This window comes from Solenopsis invicta, chromosome 10 (assembly GCF_016802725.1).
Source record: "Solenopsis invicta isolate M01_SB chromosome 10, UNIL_Sinv_3.0, whole genome shotgun sequence".
Classification (NCBI taxonomy): Eukaryota; Metazoa; Arthropoda; class Insecta; order Hymenoptera; family Formicidae; genus Solenopsis; species Solenopsis invicta.
Window position 1 is genome coordinate 8,949,479 of NC_052673.1, and position 19,760 is coordinate 8,969,238.

A 19,760-nucleotide genomic window follows, 5' to 3' on the forward strand; every position below is an offset into this window, starting at 1 on the left:
GGTCGGAAATTCAGCTTTGCGGAGAGAGAAAAATGGTACCCCCTCAACTTTTTTATGTATCAAACTGCTATCGTCGATGAGATCGTCGCACATGATCCAAGTCCGTCAAAGTTTACGATACGTGGCGATAGAAATATTTTAATAAAAATCAGTCTTCGCGCTTGCGAAGGTATCTGGCCGTATCTACCGTCAATCATTTTATTTCGACTGTTTTGGATCGTGATGCTGGACTCAGTCTTTTCAGTATCAGTACTTGGCAATAACACTTTTACGCCGACAATTTCTCCGACTTCATGGATGGTGTGAGCAGTGCCATGGCGTATACAGTCTGTTGTTCGTTAAACTCAGTATTTTGTGGGCGAATCAACGGTAAGATATACATGACATAAATTTCAATGCGATTCTGTGTCACAGTTAGCTTATAAAATATTTTATTTGAGACCTCTATGATAAGAAATATTAGTTTAATTACTATGATAAAGCTGTGATATCCTTCATACAGGTTTTATCTTAAATTAAATTCACTTTATGTACAATACATGTGTGACATACACTGTAAAAAAATTTTTTCAAAATTAAAATGTAAAGTTATTAAATAGTTGTAAAATTCCATGCATTTGTAAATTTACAATATACAAAAGTAAAATTAATTTTGTAATTTGTAATAAAGCAGATTGCAGAAGTAAATTTACAACATGTATGGAAAGTTATAGAAATGATAAGGTCAGCACGTTTTTTATGTGGAATTACATAATTTTTATAAAATTACATGATCTTTTATATTTACGGGACTAATCGTATAATTTTTACATCTATTATATGTAAATTTACTGAATTTTTTTACAGAATAGTCCTAGTTCATGAATAATGTTACTTTTATATTTAATTTATTACTAGTCTAATTTGTCAATAATGTTTACTTACCTGAAAGATGATTACTGATATTAAAGCACCAATGTAGATTAATTATAATCTAGGTTTAACTTACTTTTTATTTTTTTCTAGTTCTAAGAATTTTAGAAAAACATAGAAAGTAAGTTAAACCGAGATTAAAGTTAATCTACATTGACGCACGGCCTTAATATTATTAATCTAGATCTTTCAAGTAAATAAACATTATTAACAAATTAAACTAATGACAGATTAAACATAAAAATAATATGATAATAATCTCATCGTGCAAACTGGCCTAAATGCATGATTGATGTACCAAATTCCTTTTAGAACGCTTTTCGACATACTACAAATGATAGCTGTAGACTGGAAAAACTGCGTTTTGACTGACTGCAGTTTGCGCATCACGACCAATAAGGCCAAACTCTCGCACCGCTTCTCAAACTGGATCATCGGTCTCAACTGACTGCCATAGTTCTATACAGCTGCGGCGTGCTCGCTGTTAATGCCGGTAACGTCCAAAGGATGAATGTCCGCGCGGAAACACATCTTGAAGATGAAGCTGCCATTCCAGATTGACACGTCTCCCATTTACATGCTCGTGACGATCCTCGAGTTTCTTCATCTGGCGAATGGGCGGCTGCGGGATTTCCATGGTAAATTCGCTCATCGTCACTCTGGTGAGTTCGTGACGCCACTTAACGATGCAGAATTACGCGGAGATCACGCGGCTTTATCACTTGAGATGTGCATCCTAGATACTGCACATCGGTGGTCAAATCGATATCCATCGTGATTGGCTGCTGAACGCTTTTTTCAAAAATATGACGCACACCGCGGATGGAATAACGATGAAGGCACTGATAACAAAGCATCAGCAGATTATCATGTTTGAGGGAAAACATCAAAAATCTTTACACGTACATCGCGTTGATGCTATTCGTGTCGGATATCCTCATTATATGCTGTTTAGGATTCATTATCGTCACCGTGAGTAATATCGGCAGAAAGCAACCCTCATTTTATTGGTTGCAAATTTTATCACCAAGCATCGATGATTTAATATAATTGTGGGTATTAGACTACTTCAATTTTTCGCGTATATATATTCTTCGGTGTTACGCATACAAAAGGACGGGTTGCTTTTAAAATACGATGTTCGATGTTACAGTCAATCGGTACACCTGGCGGACCAGCAATCCTTGTGAGGTCTGTATTATTTTACATTGTAATGAATCTCGAGGCATTTATACATACTGTTTCGCTGGTGAATATTTGAATGCCAAGGTTAGCACCGAGAATTTTGTCGGCGGTGATTTTAAATACAAAAATTCCAAATCTATCTTTTTCTTCCAGAGCAAAATATTTGAAGACGCGGCTGACAATTCTCTCTGGTACGATATCACGACAAGAGGAGCCGAATTTTATTGCTTTTAATGCTAAGATCGCAAAAACCATTGCAATCGGAAAAATTATGGGTCTCTCTCTCTCTCTCTCTCTCTCTCTCTCTCTCTCTCTCTCTTTGGAACGGTTTACTAGCGTAAGATTTCTGCAACATAAATTTTGGAGATTTTTAACAAATTCTACTCATGTTTAAGAGTAACATTGAGAACTTCTTTAACTAATATTAAAGATATGTTTCTTTACGGAATGATTAAAAATAGATTAGGAAGATCGGAATTTAATTTTTACAAAATTAATTTTGTTTAACTGATTGTTCATTAATATTTAATATCATGCATTTATAATACATCACCATCGATTAATAGTGTAGGTTGTGAAGGCATCAGCATCGTATGTTTCCGTCCTATTAGTGATGTGCTAAATATTAAGTTCAATCTTGATAGTATATCACGATAGCATCATGCTAGATAATAGCATAAAATAATAGCATATTAAGAGCATATACTCATACAAAATGTGTAATAAAATTATCTTAGTAATAACAATATTAACGAGGTTATTATTAGTCTTATTTTGTATATTTTTTTAAACAATATTGCATTTATTTATAATATGATTAAATCTATTTACTCTTTTTTCTATGCGTAAAATAAAACAACAATAAAAATAATTTACAATAAATACTCTTTCCTCATATTTAAATATTATTTCAAATTTTTATAAGCAGTAAAAGTTCTTAAATCAAATAAGGCTCAGCATTATTTAAAATTCACATTTAAATTTACCATTAAAAATAACTTTGTACGCTAAGAGTACATATTTACAAGAAGTGTCATAGAAAGTAGGTAAAGAGGTACTTGAGAATAGAAATTGTCAACAATAAGTATATTTTTTTTTAAAACAACATACATTAAATAGAACCCACTTATAATAATGATTATTGTTATTTATTTGTTATGTGTGAAACTTGTACCGGGGAATTTTTAATGTTGCTGACTTTTGAGAAGCTAAAATTGCAACTAAATGGTTAGAAAAATTTTCAAAAATTAAAAGATTAAATGAACACATTACAAAATTAAAAATAATTGTGATGTGCAATAGAGGAGTAAACCTAAAAAATATATTTTTTGATTAATAATTATTTAAAAACTGATTAGAAGATGATGTCTAGTTCCTTTATTTCCAATTTATTTTTTAATCGCTTGTTATATTTGTTATATTCATAAATATATAATAAAGCCCAATATCAGAATTAAAAAAAACTTTTTTTATTTATTTACAAATAACCATATCTAAAAGCTATAATTTATTTTTAAATTATTAAAATACAGATTTCATTCTCACTTTATTTCAATGTCAATAGTTTTTAAAAAATAAAGTAACGTAGGTAGGTCGGTCTTATTTGACTCATTGTCAGATCTCATTGAAACGATATTATTACGTCTATGAAATGATTTTTTCTAAAAGACTGTTACATTAACATAAACTTTTCGGATTTTACGATGTTCTTTACAGCTTATATTATGCTCGTCGTTTGCGAGGAGCGCTGCTGGTACTGGAATATAAAACTTCACTCAGCACTTCGTTTTCCCGTCTCCTGCTTCTGGCTTACTTTTTCACGATTATTACGCGCAACCTGTATCTGACGTGCACCGGAGTTTCATCCAAAATAGTGCAATTTACATATTTCAAGAGAATAAGTTGCGAACGCGTGCACACTCGCCGCACACTTACCCTAATGCACGACGAAGAATATCCTTCGATATTGAGGAAACAAAATCTTGAAAGGAGAAACTTTTACTTCTATTCTCTTCCTCAAAAAAATTCTCCCCCATTCACGGGAACACGAAACTTTTCTTGCGATCACCGCGCACGGTTTAACGTCCTGTGTACGTTCGCATGCTACTATCTGTTATTGCTTGAATTTTTAAAGAAAATAACGCACCGCGCGTTGCACCGCCCGAGGATTCGAGAGGGAGAGGGTCAGCCACCCGGAAACTTCTTCTTTTTCATCGACAATAGTACACGCAATCTGTGCACGTAGCGATCAAAATATTTATTAAGTCATGGCTCATGGAAGGGCTCACCCCGCATTCGTTTCGAGCTTTCAGTTTGTACAGAGACGCTACATTGTGCACATCGTACGATCGATCAGATGTTTTTCGTAACACCGTATAAAATTTTCTTGTCGGAATCGATGCGGCGTGTTAACGGTGCACACTAATAGGAAGACAATAACAGAAATATGAAAATACAAAATACCGTTAGCCAAGTAATGAAAATTTGGCTTCGTATGTTTGGCATATGGCCGAATATGTCGTGCGTTTTATTTTGTAGACTGTTTTGGATCGTCGCGCTCATCGTCGAGCAAATCTTACAGTATCGATATGTCGTAAATCATTTCCATTTGATCGAGTTTTCCGAGATAATGAGCATTTTGGGTGCAATAGTGGCGTATACGGTGTTTTTAATTAAACTCATCATTTTTTGGGTTAAACAACGGTGAGATACGCAACGGCACGAAGTCATACTCACATTCAGTAAAAAATTTGTTTTGTCATATAATTCAATAATATTTAATTGCATAAGTCAATTAATTCTTCAATTTTATTAAATTAAAGACAATCTCATTACTGAGCTAGGTGATATTATTTATATATATTTAACATAAATTGCAATTTATATAATCACAGTCTATATAATCGTTCCACCACTTTACAAGTGTTGCGTTTATTTTTTTATATTTTTTCTTAAAAAATTTATTAACTAAATTGTGCCAATTAAAATAATATAAGCAAATTTTCTCTTTAAAATTTAACATAAATGCTGTGATATTGATAAAACAGAATAATGCACACTTTCTGGATACATTCGCATAAATACTTCAAAACCAGACAGCACAACATCGCAACAGTTGATGTATAAATAAGGCGACGTAATTCACGTTGAAATATCTCACAGAAGTTTGTACTTGGACGGATATTGTGATACATAGTTGCGCGCTGATATTCTTTCAGATTTTTAATGTATGCATGTTGTATGTACTGCATTCATTTGACCACATTTGGCGACATCAATTTTAAATTATAACGACACACTAAAAATAAGCCAAATGTAGAATAGAAACGTTTGTGTTTTTTGGTGAAACGTATATAAACAATATTTGTAATTTGCATTAAATGCACATCAATGATATCAGTACAACCATCTATATAGCTCGGCTTATATGCTCAGTAATTAGATTGTTTTTAAATTTGACAAGCCTTTGACATTGATTATTTTAATTTTATCTTATTAAATTAATTATATGAATTTATTATTATAATTATAATATTTCTATTACATTTACCGTTATTACAATAGTTACCGCTTAAATAAACAAATTATTTGGCAATTGTAACGTGAACAATGTAACAAAGCTGAATTAAAGACAAATTGCTGTAATAAATTAATTATTGTACGCAAAGAGGAAATGAATGGATCAGTAAAGTCATTATACAACAATAAATTTTTCATGGTTTACATGAACGCTTCGCTGCTTGTTATCACGATTATGATCGAAAATCGTTCGTAGAACGTTCAACAAGATATTAATGATGATGGCGATCGATTGGGAAAAGTGTTCCAGCACGAAATTCAGTATGTTCACGATGACGTGCAATGCCAAAAGGTCGCAGCGCTTCGTTAATATGACGGCGATTTTTTACGCAATAGCCGTAACTTTGTTTAGTAGCAACGTTCTGGTAAAGCACGTGGACGACGGCAAACCTTCCAACGTTTCCACACGAATGTTTATTCTACAGATGGACCTGCCGTTCGATGTTAATCGAAGATTCGTATATGAATCAGTCATAATTGTTCAATTTCTTCACTTGATATTATGTTCTGAAGCAATCGGTTTATTAAATGCTCTGCTCATAAATCTGGTAAGTTCTGTCGCGCGAAAAGATATCATTATTATTATTACTTATTTATTAAATATTCTTATTGCTCATAAAAATTAATTTGAAATATTAATTTAAAATATTTTGTGCAATACAGATTTTATATAGACATTAAAATAGTTCTTTAAACTTCTATTGTATTAAGCAAGAAGTTGAGAGAAATGTATATTTCAGATTTTACATGTAGGCGGGCAAATCGATATTCTTTGTCAGAATTTGATGGAAATGTTTCCGAAGAAAGGGAAGAGCGGTCCGAATAATTTTATGATAAAAGAAATAATTGAGAAACACCAGAAAATCATCACATTTTCACGGTACATCGAAGATCTGTATTCTTACATTGCATTGGTACTGTTCATATCGGATACTCTGATTATCTGCTTCTTGGGTTTTACAATTGTTACGGTAAGTGATTTTAATGAATTCGGTGATAAAAAGAAACATACTCTGTAGGAATCGTTCTTAAATTTGCAGAATAGAAGGGCTTTAATTCGTGTTTTTAATTATTCATTACTTTGTCATCTTTCCATTGCTCTTAGAACGTTTCTTAATATTCCAGTCAATCGGTCGATCCGACGGTATGGAAAGTATAATGAAAAATCTCGCATTTTACCTCAATATGAATATGGAAGCGTTCATATTTTGTTTCTCTGGAGAATACTTGAGTGCTAAGGTCAGACATTGGGACAAATTTGTTCACGATAAATTAGCATATTACGTAATTTGCTTTTAAAAGCTACAAGATTTATTATTCGATAGAGCAAAAGCATCGGAGATGCTGCATATGATTCTCTCTGGTACAAATCAGATTCCAGAGACAGTCGAACCGTACAGTTTTTGATAATGAGGTCACAAAATCAATTAACCATTACAATTGGAAAAATAATGAATTTGTCTTTAGACCGATTTAGCAGTGTAAGTTCATTTTTTACACGAGACATTTTTTTTAGCACAGATTTTATATTGAAGATTGCTCTGTTAATAATTAGCCGAAATCAATGAAAAGTAGAATAAGTTTTCTAAAATATAAACAGAACTTTAATATTACTTTTTGTAATATACGTATTTATAATGTAACATTTAAAATATATTTATATATTTGTTTTAAGTAACAGTAACATTTGCTGCACTATTTTTATTGATTTTTACGCATTATTAAAACGACAAATCTTCAATTGACAAATGGCTTTTCACATAAACGTATTAAATTTCTATATTTATAATTTCTATATTAATGTTCTTGTAATAACCAATTGATATTGTTGCAGATTGTAAAGGCTTCGGCTTCCTATATATCGTTCTTACTTGCAATGAATTGAAACAAAACTATATTTTAATTAGATCGAATTTTTAACTAAGCGTTAATAGCTAGTTGTTATTTAATGTCAAGAAATTTGCACATAAATGAAAAGTGACAAAAGTCGTTGCAGTATTATTTATCATTCTCTTTCATGTGCGTCGCAAACTTGCACGCGTGTATGGGTTTCGGTTGCGAGTAAGAATAAACTCGGGGCTGCCCAGGCAGTAGATCGATAACTCGAGATACGCAATGTTTATTAAATGAGGTCGAACAATGCAACCCCGTGCTGCATTCCCCTCCCGCTGGCATTGTTCGCTCCACTTCGCGAGCCCCGACAATTTCTCTTTTATTTTTCCGCAGGACTCTTCCATTTGAACATTATACACTTGCTGTGCGCACGGCGTCTTGCATTTTTAAGCCTCGTAATTCGCCACTATCTTGTTAACCGGTCGGGAAAGAGAGAAGAAAAAAAAACGAACAAAGCGAGGGAGCGAATTCTATATAAACTTTTTCTGTCTCCTTACAATTTCATAATTGTAGATCTATAAGTTGTAATCAAGCATCTTATGTTCAAAACCAAGAAAACATATAGTGATTGATTGTTTCCGGTTAATTGCGTGCGATGCACTTTCTCGTATCAATCTTCAGATAATCATTCTACGATACTTCTCGATTCAAGAAATATACAGAGTCTGCCGATGTTCAATAATAGAGAATAATTTTTTCTCACAATTATAACTGCCATATGCTTCTCTATAAAATTTGTTCTTCTATATCTTCGGCATCTGGCACGAAGTGTCGTGTTAGTTTTGTTGCAGATTGTTCTGATTCGCGACATTAATCGTCGTTCAAAGTCAATATACTTACATCGTATTGCACTACCGCATCGATCAACTGATAGATTTGATGGACAATTTGAGCAGCTTTTTGACGTTACAGCCTGTTGCTCTTCAAACTGAGTGATTATCTAGTTTTTGCCTCCATCAATGATGAGATCAGCTCCATTATTTTCTAAATCGCTTTTTTTTTCATACGCACGAAAAAAGAATTAATATCAAATCAACAATCACTGTTTTATACACAAGCAAGAATATAAAATTTTCTTAAAAGAATTTATAATCTTAAACAGATATAATTTACTTACATGAAGAAAATTTTCCTTTTCATGTAAGCAAATTATGTCTGTTTAAAATTATAAATTCTTCCAAAAAGATTTTATGTTCTTGCTTATATATATATATGAAACAAAAATTGTAATTTGATATTAATTTTTTTGCTGTGCGATATTAAATAATAAACTTCAAATTGTTATTAAGTAAATTATTTAGAATTTGTTTTTTTTTCGGAGTAAAAACTTTCTCGCTATCTTGACGATGATTGCCGCGTATTGGAAAGAAAGCGCGAAAGATTTGTTCAGCATGCACTCGGTGACGAACATGGCTAATCAATCACGTCGCGTTTCGAATGCAATTATTGGCCTTCATATGGCTGCCGTGGTGACCCATAGTCTCGACGTAATTTTGTTCAATACTGAGGGTGATAACTTTAATACATCGAGTGCTCCCGTTCGAACGCTTGTCCTGAGAGTGGAATTTCCCTTCGACAGCAACAGCTCACCCGTGCATGAGCTCGTAATGATCGTGCAATTTTTTCACCTGATAACACAGGCGTGCGACTGACGTGCTAAACGCTTTAATCGTGACGTTGCTAAGTCTCAAGATTTATTGCTAAATTTTGAGATGATTTTGATGTGAAATCATCGTTAACATAAAGTGCTTTTGATCATAAATTTCTAAATATAGATGAGTTTAATGTTAAATCTGGAAATTTAAGTTTAAAATAATATTGCGTCGATACAAGATGATTTTCTGCTATAATTGAAGTAGAAGATAAAAAACAAGAGTTAAAATTTTTTTATTTATACTAATTTAAAAATCTTTTTTACTCAGGTTTTACTTTTGTATAATCGACAAATACTCATAATTAATAAAAATTTATAATCAATGAGTCTTAGAATCACGCATATAAAATGAAATAAAATAAAGAAATTTACAAAATAATTTTTTTCATCAAAAGATTTTTACTTATGTATCTTTCTTCAAGCTCAATTAACACCTGTACGTATCTGTATGTGTGTTTAGTTTTCCAATAGTTATTTATATAAAACATTATAGGGTTTACCTCAATAGTTATTTTTGTTTCGTTGTTGCAATTTTTAGACATTTCATGTTGGCGGTCAAATCGATATGTGTGGGAACGGTTGACGTTTTTTTTTCCATAAAGAGCGTACGTGGTTTAACTAGAATCGGAATGTCTAATTTGATAAGGAAACATTAGAACATTATTTTATACATAGAAAATATTGAGAACTTCTTATTGTTATATTGCGCTGATGCAATTTATAATACTTTAATTATTTGCTTCATAAGATTTGTTATCGTTATCGTAAGTAAAATCAACAGGTATTAATGAGAAATTAATTCTTATGAATAATGCAGATGCAAAAATTTGGAGAGAAACAAAAATATCCTAAATACAATTTTTGACTAAAAATAACGAAAACTAAATTATTAATAACATAATTAAAATGCGGAAAAGCTAAACACCTGATTTAAATGTTAAATAAGGAAAGCGTTCCAACACTATATTAGGTAATAATACGATTCTGCATATTAATATTAAAATGAGGCTGTCCTCCATATTAATATTAAAAAGGAAGAGACTTTGTTTTTAGAGAAAGAAAAATCATGGTAATTGTACGAGTTGTAGAGGCTTGATAGAGTTTGTAAAGGTAAAAAAGCGTAGAAAGTATTAATGCAAATCATGTTGAGGTCAATAAACGGTCCAGACGTTTTCACAATATTGGTGAAGACCCTATTGTTTTACATCGCCATAAACCTCGAGGCATTCCGTTTTTGCTTCGCCAGGGAATATAAGGGTATAAAGGTAGCGTGTAATGTTAACTCAACAACTCAATTTTGTATTCCGGTTCTTTTAAAATCGAATATAACGTTTCATAACGAGTGACATTTAATTAATACTTAGCCTGTAAACTTTAATTTCAACAACGGAGCATAATATTTAGATTTTTATATTTATGAGCCGATTTAACGATTGAAATTACGTAGAAATGACGATTGGCTTTTGCTTACACACGATTTGTATAACGAATAAATTGAATTTTTAATGGTAAATAATTAGTTTTTCTGTTTCACTTGACTATAAAGTCAGCACATTGCGGATGCGGTTTATATGAATCTCTTTGGTATGATATTCACGAACGAGAGTTGATTGATATCATTTCTAATATTGAGATTGCAAAAACATTTAACAATTACAATCGGGAAAATTATGGATATATTATTGAAACTGTTTTTTTACCAGTGTAAGATGAAGAAAAACTTCATTGTATTTATTGTGTTGTCACAGATATTTTGATTCCTTCTTCATGATTAGCATGATTACAGATTGTACAAGCGTTTGCGTCTTATGTATCTGTGCTGCTTGCCATGTCCTGAAAAAAAATTAATAAAATAGTTAGTTAAAATTGAAAGAAAAATTGAAAGGAGTAATATTTAGGTCTCTAGTGTTACATTTTATGAATTGTAGGCTTTTAGATTACAATTTATGAAATTCTATCTTTTTTATATTCCATCTTCTATCCTGCCATTTCTCATTACACTACGCACATTTCATTGAGAGAGCACCATGCGCGCGATACAAAAAATATATACGTTTGTATTAGTTCATATTTTATTTTATTCTTAATTATTTATTTTTCCCGACACTCCTCGCTGCGCATATTTATTTTATTTATCTTATTCACAATTTTTTACTGAATCTCTCATTTTTTTTTCTTTCATTCCTTATTTTCTGTTTTTTTACCTCCATTACTCGTCTATACATATTTTAACATTTTCTCTCCTTCTCACATATAGCTTATATTTCTATTCTCTCTATTCTATATTCTCTTTCTTTTTTTGTTCTACGCTTACAATCCGCCATCCTCCACAATTTTTTTCTCGCCATTAAATATCTCAGCGATCTTTGTTCTTAATATCTTTTTGTACCATGATTTTTTATTCTTACCTCATTTTTTTTACATGTCTTTCTTCATCTCCACCATTTTTTGTAAGAGACATAATGTGGACATTGAAATGATGTCGATTCGAATAATTTCTTATTAGACCTTAATCCTTCTTTCCTTCATTTTGAATCATATTACTTTTCCTAGTACATGACGTACAATAATATTATATTTCATATTATAATTAATTTTATTTATTACTAATTTTAAAATTATTCTTCTTTTATGTTAAATTGAAATTAAATTTTTTATCATAAAAAACAATTTTGTTACAGGTTGTAAGATTTTACTTGTGTATCACAATTCTGCGTTCGTAGTGAAACAACATTTTGTATATTATATTTCTAATAAGCGTTAAAAAAAGTCAGCTGTTATGCAATTGCAGAAAAAATTTGCTCAAATTACATTTTACGAAAAATCTGTGTTTCGCTGTTACTCAATGCTTTGTTGTCCATCACGTGCGTCGCTGTATGTACTTACACGTGCGCTCTCGTCGAAAGCTAGAATAAAAGTGAAAAGAAAAATCAATAACTCTCGAAATACACAAAGTTGCGGTAAATAAAGTCGAACGAAGTGAGCCTGGTGGTCTTCTCCCTTTCTCCCTCTCACCCTCGTATTTACTCATTATTCTGTCTGTTTCAAGACCCATCGATTTCCATTCGGACTTTATACACTTTCTGCTCGCACGGCGTCTTGCATTTTAACTGTATTACTTTTTTATCGTGCTAGAATGCGACAAACAGAGAGACGGAGGGTGAAGAATTGTCCGAGTAAATATTCTTTTCTTCTCTTTCCCTTTTTTTTTTATTTCCTCGTATCTGAAACCGTGAGAGTATATGATCGTGATTATAATAAGTGTTCTTGGTTTTCCCCGAACATGCAATTTCCACGCAGGCTGAAACTTCTTCTTATGATCATCGCTATAAATTTAACATTGTTGAGTATTGCACACCTACGTTTACTTGAATTTTTAAAGCAAAACGCTCACTGCTTCAGCCGGTCTGTAGGGTCATCGATTTAAGGGGCACGCTTTTCGTTTCTTTTTTTTTCCTACGAGCATTACAAGCACGGCAGGAAAGCCACGGCAATTGCGTATGTAATTTAAACGCAGATGCAAATATTTAATAACCGCGAGGAAACTCACAGTAAGGAATATGTTCTTTCGTTTCGCCTTCTCTTGAAGATTTTCATTTCGTGCAGTGACGCTCAGTTCTACACACTGTGGGATTGATCAGTTTTACTCATTGTCAGTAATGTAATACTCTTTAGTATCACTTATATATTTTTTTTTTTAAGAAAGAGACACGAGAATAGTGAACGGATATAAAAAACGAAAAGAATATGAAACAAACACCTACAAGCACGATCAACCGATCTATAGAAATTCCGCTTCGCATTTTTGGTATCTGGCCGAACTCATCGTACATTCTGCTCTGTAGATTATTTTGGACGATTACACTAGCAGCCACTCAATCTTTTCAATATCGATATTTTATTAAATACTTTTACATCGCCGATCTGTCCGATCTAATGGATTGCTTAAGTGCCACCTTGAGTTTTAGCCAATTTTTTTTTAAAATCACTATTTTCTGGCTCAATCAGCGGTGAGACATGCAATATAGCTGCAATTTAAATATTACAACCTTAATATCGCATGAATGTTTTAAATTACTCATATCATATAAATATACGTACGATATCATATGATAGAGAAGTTATTAACAATATTTTCACAGAGACATCCACTACATTATTTTTAATTATGTAATGCGCGCATTTAATGTCACAATGTTTTATAAATTCCTGCATGTATGTAGTTTCTAAGAAATTAACATTTTCTTCTGCAATTGTGTATGATCCATAAAATCGTTCGTAGAACATTCGATAAGATATTGACGATGATGGCGATGGACTGGAAGAAAAACAGCAATGCCGATTTTAGTAGACGTGCTACAATCAGCAAAGCCATTCTATCGCATAATTTTTCAAATTTTTGCTTCGGTACTGTTTTCATAGTCGTAATATTTTATACCGGTAGCGTTTTCGCTTTTAACACATTTGACCTAGACAAAACTGATACGTCCACGCGAGCGCTTATTCTAAAGATGGATTTTCCATTCAATACTGATACGCGATTCATTTATGAATTTTTATTATTCTCACAAATCTTTTGTACCTTATTCGGTGCCTGTTGCAATATCATGGTAAACACTCTTCTTATTGTCTTGGTGAGTAAATTAAAATTAATTTGAAATGTTTTGTTTTAAAAATGTTTAATTGTTGTTTCCGCTTCACTAATGCAACGCAACGTTATTGTGCATAAAATAATTATTGTTATTGGGATTTCATAATGAGAGAAATCAGACTTCCAAAAATCTTTCAGGTACTGCATTTAGCTGGTCAAATCGAGATTCTCAGTAAATGGTTAACAGAAATTATTTTAAACGAAGACGAATACAGAATGAGCCTAACAATGATAAGGAAAATAATTGAAAAACACCAGAATATTATCAGTTTTTCAAAAAACATTGAAAATTTATATTCCAATATTGCGTTAATTTTATTCGTGTCAGACACATTAGTTATATGTGCTCTCGGTTTTGTAATCGTTACCGTAAGTAAGCGTAACGAGTTTTATCGCTGAAAGATTAAAAATTCAATAAAAAAAAATTTTAATGTAAAGTTGAATAGATTAAATGGATTATGTACTTAACATATATTCAACAACTCGTTATCATTTACTTTAATATTGTTGTGTAATAATGCAAAGTATTATTTTTAATCTGTCAGTCAATTGGAAGGGTCGATACTGCTGCGATTCTAACAAAGTGCATTGGATTTTACCTCATGATGAATTCTGAAGTATTCATGTTTTGTTTCGCTGGAGAGTACTTGAACTCTAAGGTTAAAATTAACTTCTGTGGTGTGACCAATTATAAATAGGTAGATTAAATTCTCTCTTGTTGTACAGAGTAAAGTAATCGGAGACGCCGCATACAATTCCCGTTGGTATCAATGCAGAGCTCAGGACAGTCGGATTATCTTATTTCTGATAATGAGATCGCAAAACCAGATGACGATTACAGTTGGGAAATTCATGGATCTTTCCTTCGAACGGTTTGTCAGCGTAAGAATACTATCAAAATATTTTAATATTTTATATTTTATTGTTTCTTTATCGTTTATTGTTTTAATACTATTGAAATATTTTTTATTGTGCTTGATTTTTTTCTTAGAAATATTGATGATATTTACAGTGCTGCAGTTTTTATAATAAACAAACATTTCATACATACGTTTTCATATAATATTGCCCGCACTTTCATATATCAATTTGTTGACAAACTTACAATATTGTTATAGATTATAAAAGCTTCAGCATCCTATGTATCAGTTATGCTAGCGTTTTATTGAAGTCAAGAATGCGAGTGCTTGATACAATTACTGTAATAAACTAGTAACTCATAAATTTTAAGTCTGAACATTATATAAAGTATATCAAATAAAAATCTTATTTTATTATAATCGCATTACTGTAACCATACAATTTTGTTCGTCTTTTACTTTTAGTATTTTGCATTTTATTTTATCCCCAGTTACTCTTTCTCTTGAACACGCTACGCATATTTATTTTATTTATCTTATTTACAATTTTTTCCAGATTTTTTTATCCATTTCTTTCTTTATTTTCACTTCTGTATCCTTTATCACTCGTTCACATATACTTTCACTATTCCTTAATATTTTTCTCATACAGCTTATGTTTTTAATTGTTGCTATCCCCTCTTTTTTTAATTCCCGGACGCTTGCGTTCCACTTTTTCTTCCACAACTTACATCCATACCTTCAAAAGTCCCAGTATCCCAGTGTTCTCCGTTGTATATCGATTCTTTCAACCCTATTTTCTTTCCTATTCTGCATCGCATTTTCTCTCTTTCTCCGTCTATATAATTTTCTTTCATCCATTTCCTTCTTTCTATTTTTATCCTTAACAGTTTTCCTAAAAGAGATTACTTATAAAAACATTTCATATTAAAATTAAATTTATTTATTATTAATTTTAATTATTTCCGTTACGCATTAATTGTTATTAGAAAAACAATTAACAATGTTACCAATTGTAAAATTGAACTTGTATATCACACATGGTTTTGCTTTCGCTTTGTCGACGTAAAACACTTTGCATATCACATTTCTAATTAACGATAAGAATTGAAAATTGTATAGCTGTAGAAACTTTAATATATACAAATTGAAATTTATAAAAATCTATGATTTGATGTTACTTACTGTTCTGTCACGTGCGTTAATGCGTTTGCACGTGTGCTTTCGTTGAAAGTCAGAACAAACTTGAAAGGAAAATCAATAATTTGAAATACGCAAAGTTGTGCTAAATGAAGTCGAACAAAGTGAACTTACGGTTTTCCTACTTTTTCCCTCTCTCTCTCTCTCGTATTTACTCATTATTCTTTTTGCTTCGAGTCTCATTGATTTCCATTCGAACTTTATACACTTTCTGCGCGCATTGCATCTCGCATTTTAGCTGCATTACTTTTTCACTACGTTGCAGAAAGCGACAAACAGAGGGAGGGAGGGTGAAGAATCGTCCAAGTAAACGTTCTTTTCTTCTCTCTCCATTTTTTTCTTTTATTTTCGCGTATCTGAAGTCGTAAGAGAGTAATCGACCATCGTGGTTTTGCTTTTCCCGAAACCGATCTTCCAAGCAATTTCCACGCAGGTTGAAAATTTTTTTTTATGATCACCGCCGTCTATGAATTTAACATTCGATATGCGTTTGCGTGTTGCGTACCTACGTTTCCTTGAATTTTTAAAGCAAATCGCTCACGGTTGCGCGCCAGTCTGACGTAGAATCATCGATTTCAGCGATACTCTTTTCGCAATTTTTTTTCTACGAGCATTACAAGCATTGTAGAAAAGTCACAGCAATTGCGTATATGTAATTTAAATGAAGATGCAAATATTTTATAACTATGAGGAGACCAGAATATGCGTTCTATCGTTTTGCCTTCTCTCGAAGAGAGTTTCATTTCTTGCAGAGACGTTCAGTTTTACACAACGTACGATTGATCAGTTTTATTCAGTAACGCCGTACTTTCTTCGACTACGTACATGTTCTTTTCTTTTTTTTTTTAAGAGGATGAGAGGATAGTGAACGAACATAAATAAGGTAGAAACGAAAAGAATATGGAACAAACTCCAACAACCACTATCAATCGAACAGTAGAAATTCCACTTCGCATTTTTGGTATCTGGCCAGGCTCACCGTACATTACATTCTATAGACTATTTTGGGCAATTGTATTCGCGGCCGCTCAAACTTTTCAATATCGATATATTATTATGAATTTATACACTGACGATTTTCCTGATCTGATGGATGGCTTAAGTGCATCCTTGGGTTTTAGCCAATTTTTATCAAAGCTCATCGTTCTCTGGTTCAATAAACGGTGAGACATGCAATAGCTATAAATTAAATGCAACAGATATATTAATATTTCCACAGAGCGAGGCACTATTTTATCTTTAATTACATAATCTACGCATTTAATGTTACAATGTTGTATAAATTTCTGCGTATGTAACTCTAAGAAATTAATATTCTTTTCCGCTGCGCTTGTGATGATTCATAAAAACTCACTTGTAGAACGTTCAATGAAATATTGACGATGATTGCAATGGACTGGAAGAAAAATAAAGATGACAATTTCAGTATACGTGTGACAATAAGCAAAGCCATTCTGTCGCATAATTTAGCTAAATTCGTCTTCGGTTTCTTTTCGATAGCCATAACGTTATATTCCGCTAGCGTTTTTACCTTCAACACGAGTAATCTAGAAGAGCCTGACACATCCGCTCGACCTCTCATTCTGAAAATGGATTTCCCGTTCGATAGTGACACACGATTCGTTTACGGATTGATATTAGTTATACAATTCTTTGTCGTAGCGTTCGGTGGCAGTGCCGTTGTCATGATAAATACTCTTCTTGTAGTCTTGGTAAGTTAAAATTTTTTTGAAATATTTCCTTATGATATTTTTAATTGTTATGTTAGCTTTAATGCAACGCAATGAGGTGATGCACAGCTAAATAAACATTGTACAATTATTTCAATTCTATAGAAGATAAAGATAAAATTATGCTTTCGAAATCTTTTAGGTACTGCATTTAGCTGGCCAAATCGAGATTCTCAATAAATGGTTGACAGAAATTGTTTCAAAGGAAAAAGATGGTTATAGACTGAGCCTAATAATGATAAAGAAAATAATTGAAAAGCATCAGAACATTATTGCCTTTTCAAAAGGCATCGAAAATTTGTATTCCAATATTGCGCTGATTATATTCGTATCAGACACATTGATTATCTGTGGTCTCGGTTTTATACTCGTTACGGTGAGTATTGAAATTCATAATGAGTTTTAAAAGGCAAAGAATGGAGAGTTTTAATGGAGAAATTTTAATGAAAAGATATATGAACGATTAATTTGTATAATTTAACTTGTGTTCGATAGTTTGTTATAAATTATTTTAATATTCACAATGTTATCAAAAAGTATTATTTAATCCCAGGCACTTGGAAGACCCGATGCTGCTACGATTCTAATAAAGACCGTTGGTTTTTATTTTATAATGAATTTTGAAGTTTTCATGCTGTGTTTCGCTGGAGAATGTTTAAGTACTAAGGTTTCAATTAACATCTATGGTGTCCAATTATTAACAAATGAACAGCTGCTAATTCTTCTCTCTTAACTCTTGATATATAGAGCAAAGCAATCGGAGACGCTGCGTACAATTCCCATTGGTATCAATGCAAATTTCAAGAAAGCCGGATTATCTTGTTTCTGATAATGAGATCGCAAAATCAGTTAACGATTACAGTTGGAAAGTTCATGGATCTTTCCTTCGAACAATTTCTCGGTGTAAGAATATTATCGACACTTTTTTTGTTTTAAAATCATCTAATTCCTCCTTAAAATACGAAGTGGTATTTATAATCTCACATCTGTTACTTACAGTGCAGTTACTGCAGTTTTTATAATAAATAAACATTTCATACATATGTTCTCATATAACATTGCTTGCACTTTCATTTATCAATTTAGTGACAAACACATAATATTGTTATAGATTATGAAAGCTTCAGCATCTTACGTATCATTTATGCTGGCGGTATATTGAAGACAAGAACGCCAGTGTTTAGTATAATAATTATAATAAAATTATAATTTATAAGTGTTAAATCTTATTATTGTATAAAGAATATGCACAAACTAAATAAAAATTGTATTTCACTGTAGTCGCATCTGTAATAATATACTTTTATTCGTCTTAATTTTATTCTCTGAACCAGTTATGCAAGTGCTCACTACCGCTCGAAAATATTTATCCACCCTGAGCCTCGCATGTATCTCTTTTTAGATATAATTCCATTAAAATTCCACTACATTCTCTTTATATGTATATATAGAATATAATATTTTTAGCCATCAAGATTATTACTCAGCGTAACGCCTGGAAAGTTATAAAATAAGATTGAAATTTATTCTTCTCTTTAAAATTCCTATTATTTAATTGAGAAAGACAGAGTGGGCAGATACTTTTGAGTGATAGTGCATGTGCGCGCAAATTAGTAATTCAAAATACTTAATGTTAATTTGGTAAGATAAATATTAAATTCTCTTCATTTATGTGAAACAGACTGTAACGAGGACTCAAAGAGTCGCAATTTATAATACCCAATAATTTTTTTTCACTTCTTTCCGCATACTTTGTGCTCTGTATTTAATATTTTTAATTTTGTTGAGACTTCAGAGTAAATTTGATTTTGGTATTCAATTGAGTGTACGGTACGTTTTATGCGGTATTCTAAATTATTAAAGCAAATAATTCACAAATGCGTAATATTTATCTTTCAACGAATAATTTTCTTTCCATGAAAGTGGTTGTTTGAAAGAAGGTAAAACTTTATAATTACATAACGTTTCATGCACGTTTCATGCCAATTACATGGCCAGTTTCTTTATTTTTTCCAATTTCTTTTCTCTTCACTAGATATTAAAACTTTTCCAAGGATCACAAAATGCGCCTTTTTATTATATGTAAATACATTGCC

General features: G+C 31.8%; 2 protein-coding genes and 2 pseudogenes across 4 annotated transcripts; all 4 read left to right on the forward strand.

Moving 5' to 3' along the window:
* Positions 1-25: 25 nt before the first annotated feature.
* On the forward strand, positions 26-2,845 carry LOC105193496 (annotated as a pseudogene).
* A 1,110-nt stretch (positions 2,846-3,955) lies between these two features.
* LOC105193125 (odorant receptor 13a) lies at positions 3,956-7,662 on the forward strand. 3 transcript variants are annotated; one of them, XM_039454490.1, is made up of 6 exons: positions 3,956-4,800; positions 5,873-5,993; positions 6,102-6,224; positions 6,417-6,647; positions 6,802-6,915; positions 7,002-7,551. In XM_039454490.1, exons 1-6 carry the CDS (start codon positions 4,544-4,546, stop codon positions 7,242-7,244), a joined length of 1,089 nt encoding a protein of 362 aa, XP_039310424.1. In that variant the 5' UTR covers positions 3,956-4,543; the 3' UTR covers positions 7,245-7,551. The 3 variants fall into 3 exon arrangements, with proteins under 3 accessions (XP_039310424.1, XP_039310423.1, XP_011155771.2); XM_011157469.3 differs by having other exon boundaries at positions 4,544-4,800; positions 5,873-6,224; positions 7,002-7,157; positions 7,511-7,662; XM_039454489.1 differs by having other exon boundaries at positions 5,873-6,224.
* Positions 7,663-8,448: 786 nt separating this feature from the next.
* On the forward strand, positions 8,449-9,508 carry LOC113003942 (annotated as a pseudogene).
* A 2,788-nt stretch (positions 9,509-12,296) lies between these two features.
* LOC105193514 lies at positions 12,297-18,944 on the forward strand. Its single transcript, XM_026135502.2, has 11 exons — positions 12,297-13,233; positions 13,506-13,857; positions 14,013-14,243; positions 14,420-14,533; positions 14,601-14,900; positions 16,817-17,097; positions 17,295-17,646; positions 17,807-18,040; positions 18,218-18,331; positions 18,412-18,567; positions 18,776-18,944. The coding sequence occupies exons 1-11, from the start codon at positions 12,971-12,973 to the stop codon at positions 18,824-18,826; spliced, it is 2,448 nt and encodes an 815-aa protein (XP_025991287.2). The 5' UTR covers positions 12,297-12,970; the 3' UTR covers positions 18,827-18,944.
* Positions 18,945-19,760: the final 816 nt, after the last annotated feature.